Genomic DNA, 4,875 nt, shown 5'->3' on the forward strand with positions numbered 1-4,875 from the left:
AGGGAGGGACTGGACAACGGAGGGGGCGATGGAAGGATAGGAGACAGAGCCAGCTCCATAAATGAATGACACAAGAACATACAGATAATTACAGGAAACAAATAAATAGAGCTTATAGAGAAGGCAGCTTCACGTGGAGGTGCTGATTGACTTCTCTTCCTTCAGGTACTTCTGGAACCAGCTCGCCTTTGGGTCCACACAGACTGTCCCCTTCTGCAGCTCCACACTTTGGGGAAAAGAGTATCCCACATTAGCTCAGGATTGGGGGGGATGGATCCCTGCCAGCCTGGAGGTGCCTGCAGCATCCTGCTCCCCACTTTCCCTGGAAGTGCTGACTTTTGGCAATCTCTGCAATTTTAACTTCCTTCCCGTTTTTTTTCTGGCTGGCAGCTGAAACAGGGGGGTTTGGGGCTATTTGGGATTAAGCAGCAAGGAGGGAGGGGAGTGCGAAGAGCCAGGTTAGGGCACCCCCACCTACAGAACCCTTTGCAGGGTGGCTCGTTTTGGGGGCTTCCCAAAGGCAGAACAACTGGTAGGAAAGGTGGGTGAGGGGTGGGAGGCCAGGGAGGAAGGCTGGGGGGGGGTTACTCACATCACAGCCTTGCGGGAGCAGAGGGAGGGCGTGTCCCGGTAGCTCTTGATTTTGGATGCTGGGATTTTGCGCCAGATGAACATGTCCTTGTGGCAGCACACGGAGTGGGACCTGCGGACTAAGAGGAGACAAGAGGTTTTAGTGCTCTCCCACGCCTGGGCTGAGGGGTGTGGGTGCTCCCCCTCGTGCTACAAGGGCTCTCCTCTTGCATCCTCAGTGGTGATATGATCCTCTCCAGGGAAGGAGCCCCCCATTCCTCTGCCTGTGGGAGGTTTGCTCAGCAGAGCTCCCCAGCTGGGGCTCTGGGGCTGAAGCCATCCCCCAAGTCTGTTTTTGCTCATTTTGAACCAGTCCAGGGCAGTCCTGTGCTGGGGCAGCTGGTCATGCCCCTCAGCCTCGCAGTCCTGTGGCAGGAGCAGGAGCTGAACCCTCATCCCCCTCCCAAATCCCATCAGTGGAGGGTCCGGGGCAGTCCTGGGGAAGGGCTGGGTGTCGGTACTTACGGGACATGCCCTGGCTTCCAGTCCAGGGGGCTGCCAGCAGCAGGGTGAGCAGGGCCAGGGAGCAGATCTTCATGTCCAACACAGGGCTGGGTCAGCACCAGCAGAAGGCAGCTCTCCCTGTCTCAGGCCACCGAGAGCTACCTGCCCCTCCTGCCTGCACCCTGGCACGATATATAACCCCTGCCAGGCGTTCCATGACAGCTCTGGACTCTCCCCACGGAAAGAACCACCTGGTAAAGGGCAAGTGGTGCAGGGAAATTCCTCTTTCCAGCCCCTTTGGCCACTGAGATACCCGAGGGCTGCTGGAAAGTGTGGCTAGTGATGTGCTGGGGCTGGGTGTCTGTTTTGAGTCTGGTTACCACCACCAGCAAACCACACAGGATGATGCTCACACTTGACGAGGTCCTGTGAGAGTTTCTTTTCAGAAACCACCCCTTGCCATCAGTTCTGAAGCCTCTCTTGCAATTTTGCACTGGGTGAGTGGCTCGGTGGGGGCTGGATTTGCCCCAGCCCACTCTGAGACCCACTGCTGGCTGCTCATCGTGGTGCCTATCCCTGTCTCAGGGTCCATCTTGTGGTATACTGGGATTTTGGGCTGTCAGTGGGGCCCCGACCAGGCATCCTCGAGGGGCTCCTCTGACAGAATTTGGGCCAGGGTTTTCCCCTCAGGATGGTGGATGAGGACCACGGGAAGCCCCCTCCTCATGGCTGTGCCCGCCTGTTGCTGCTCTCCCTGGTGCTTCCCCAAAGCACGGGCATGGTTTGGCCCCAGACTCACCCCGGCCATCCTCACAGAGACAGGGCTGTGGCTTCAGCTCTTCCTGGCTCCATACTGACCCCAGCACCTGGCTGGGAAAGCCGGCAGCAGGATCTGCCCACTCCCAAGACATTCACACAGACAGATGTTTGCTTGTGTGAGATCACGTTTAATTCTGTTCAGCGTGTCGTACAAAGAATAACGGTGGAGCTGCTCCCCCTGAACCCCTCGGCTGCTGCCAGGCTGGCAGGAGCAGCCTCTCTGCCTTGGAGTTCATGGGAACTGGCAGAGGATCCAGACCTGAGCATCCCACAGGGTCAGCACGCTCCGTCCTGGTGGGATGCCAGGGTTGGCAAAGGCCCCTTCCCTTCAGGGAGATGGGGAGGGTCATCCCAGAGGGGTGGGGAGGACGTCCCCGATGAGCTGCTCTGTCCCAGTGTGTCCCCACAACCACCTCTGCAAAGGGGTTGCCTTTGCAGTGTCCTCTATGGAGACGAGTCCCTGCTGCCTCTGGCCACCCCACTAGCTGGGGATGGAGAAGGAACTGACTTTGAAGCTCTGCTGGTACCTCTTCACCCACGCCCTGCTTGCCTGGGTGCAGATCTCCTTCCCGTTCCTCACTCTGAAACTGGGGCAGAGAGAAGATGTGGTTAGCGGGGTGGTCCTACAGGGACCCCAGAGATGAGTTTCCTAGAGGAGGCACAGAAGGTCAGGACTGGACTCACCAAAGCAAGGCAAGGGGTCTGGCAGGATCTAGAGGGTCTTTACCCCCAGGGTGGATTTAGGGTACTCACATCACAGCCTGGTGTGGGCACTCGGGGCTGGTGGGGTAACAGGCAATGACGTTGTCTCTCTTGATCCTTCTGGTCTGGAAGTTGAAGCAGCACTTGTCTGGCATGGCTGGAGCTCCTAGGGGGACAGCACAAGCTCGGCTTAGCCTGGAGACCCCCACCTCCCACCTCAGCCTTCCAGCTGTGGGAATGGCAGCTCTTTGGAAAGAGCCCACTTGCTCCCCATGCACGAGGCAAACCCATCCCCACAGTCCCAGGGTCTGTCCCTGTTCCCCATCCTGTGGGGATGATGGTGCTCACTCTGAGCCAGGCTCTGCCAGCACAGCGTGGTGAGGAGGAGGAGGAGGAGGGTGCAGACCATGCTGGCTGCCTTCACCATGGTGGATTGTGGCAGGGCTGCTCCGAGTGCCGGGGCTGGGGCTGCTCCGTGTGCTTTTATGGGGAGCAGGGGCCTGGCTTCCCCCAGGGCCAGCAGCTGCGTGAGCAGGGGGAGGACCTGGTCCCTCGCCACGTCCCAAAGCACAGAGGGTAAGTGATACTGATCCCCTCCCAGCACAACCCTGGGAAAAGAAAAATCTGTTCCCAGGACGGGCTTTTGGCATCCAACGGGCTTGGGATTTTTCCTGAGTCCTGCCTCCAGCATTAGGGCTGATGGACAGGCTGTTCCCAAAGTTTGGCTCTGCACCCTTATTCTCTGGGCAGGCTGTGTGCCCCATGGTGGGACCCCAGGGTGGGTGAGAGAGCTGGGGGTCTCCCTTGGATGGGACAAGGGACAGGCACAGCATCCAGCAGGGTCCCTGGCAGCCCCACACACTCCCAACAGTCCATGTCCTCCCCCTGCACCGTGAAATTTTGTATTCTATTGCTTTGCATCCCGGTCCAGGGGACCAACAGTCAAATAAGCCCCCTCCAAAAAGAAATAAAAAAGCCTCAGAGAAAAAAAAAAACCACAGAGAAGCAGCTTCTGTTTGGTTGCATCAGGCACAGAAACATCTCTGTGCTGGTTTTGGGGGTGTTTGGGGCCCACAGGGACGGGGGGAGGACGGGCAGGTGGTTCCACTTCCCTCCGCCTGGTGCCAAAGCTGCAGCTCATGTTCTTGGCTGTGCTGAGCTGGGAAAGGCAGAGGCCAGTTTGGGGCTTCCCTCATGGATTTTGCCTGGTTGCAGCTGTCAAAAAAGCTCCTTCTCCCCCCAGCCCCTGCAAGCCCCAGGGCGCATCCCAGCTGCCGGCAGCTGGCGGATGGTGGGAAGCAGTGGGGAGATGCAGACACACATCCCTGCCAGCCTGGCTGTCCGAGCAGCCACATCCCACCACGTGGGGCTGGGAATGCACCCTGTGGCATTCTGGACCCCCTGGGCTGTACTGCAGCCCTGATGTGGGGAAGACATGGGGTGCTGATCCAGGTAGGCTCCTGCCTGGGTGAGAATGGGGACCACCTCCATGGTTGGACCACGTGTAACCTTCCATTTGCTCTTCTCCAAGGCCATTTCTCAGAAATCAGCCTCAGTTTTCTTGGGGGGGACATGTGGGATAACAGTGAGGTGCAGGAAGTGGGGTGGGGTGATGCCCCAGGGCTGTCGGGTGCAGGCAAAGGGGTTTGTGTTTGTCTGGCGGAGCAGAGCACCTTCCACCATCACCCAAACTCCCAGCTAATCTCTCCTCAGGGAGCAGAGGAAAGCGGATGAGAGCTGGTTCTGGTCCGGCACAGCTGCCTGGCTTGCCTTTCCCTTACTGGATCCATCCTTTCCCTCATCCCTGTTCTTACCCCCACGCACCGAGGAGCTCATCTACGGGCAGGAAATATTCCCCGCAAGAAAAAAATGAAACATAAGGAAAATCAAACAGCATTTATTAGTCTGGGAAAAACACCTTTTAAAGGTTTCCTTGGTGAAATACTGGGATGCAGCAGGCCAAAGAAGCCCAGGAATGCCATTCCCAGCATGTGCAGCATCCCTCTGTCCTGCCCTCAGGCACTGGTGCTGGCCCCGTGGCATGAGCGGACCCTTCGGACAGGGGATTTTGGAGCACGTGATCCGGGCTGAAAAACACCTTTTTCCTCGCTTTTTCCCCCTTGTTTCATGGGGAACTCCTTGCCAGCACTCCCTTCGGCTCCGTGCTTGGCTGCAGAGGGGTTTGCCTTTGCAGAACAGACAGGACAGATCCCCCTCCTGCGCTGGGGGAGGTGGCAAATCTGGGGGCTGGCAGAGGCATTTAGGACCCCACTGGGGGTC

The 4,875-nt window shown here is 58.2% G+C and overlaps 2 protein-coding genes across 3 annotated transcripts; both read right to left on the bottom strand.

Moving 5' to 3' along the window:
• LOC114060465 (C-C motif chemokine 4-like) lies at positions 1–1,883 on the bottom strand. Of its 2 annotated transcripts, XM_027889992.1 has the most exons (4): positions 1,874–1,883; positions 1,096–1,162; positions 593–710; positions 1–226 (listed from the first exon to the last, which is right to left on the bottom strand). In XM_027889992.1, exons 1-4 carry the CDS (start codon positions 1,880–1,882, stop codon positions 130–132), a joined length of 291 nt encoding a protein of 96 aa, XP_027745793.1. In that variant the 5' UTR covers position 1,883; the 3' UTR covers positions 1–129. The 2 variants fall into 2 exon arrangements, with proteins under 2 accessions (XP_027745793.1, XP_027745794.1); XM_027889993.1 differs by lacking the exon at positions 1,874–1,883 and having other exon boundaries at positions 1,096–1,220.
• Positions 1,884–2,000: 117 nt separating this feature from the next.
• LOC114060464 (C-C motif chemokine 4-like) lies at positions 2,001–3,060 on the bottom strand. Its single transcript, XM_027889991.1, has 3 exons — positions 2,944–3,060; positions 2,647–2,761; positions 2,001–2,480 (listed from the first exon to the last, which is right to left on the bottom strand). Exons 1-3 carry the CDS (start codon positions 3,020–3,022, stop codon positions 2,375–2,377), a joined length of 300 nt encoding a protein of 99 aa, XP_027745792.1. The 5' UTR covers positions 3,023–3,060; the 3' UTR covers positions 2,001–2,374.
• Positions 3,061–4,875: the final 1,815 nt, after the last annotated feature.

Source organism: Empidonax traillii, unplaced genomic scaffold, assembly GCF_003031625.1.
Source record: "Empidonax traillii isolate 1590-97213 ecotype Southwest subspecies unplaced genomic scaffold, ASM303162v1 scaffold276:size1176444, whole genome shotgun sequence".
Lineage (NCBI taxonomy): Eukaryota > Metazoa > Chordata > Aves > Passeriformes > Tyrannidae > Empidonax > Empidonax traillii.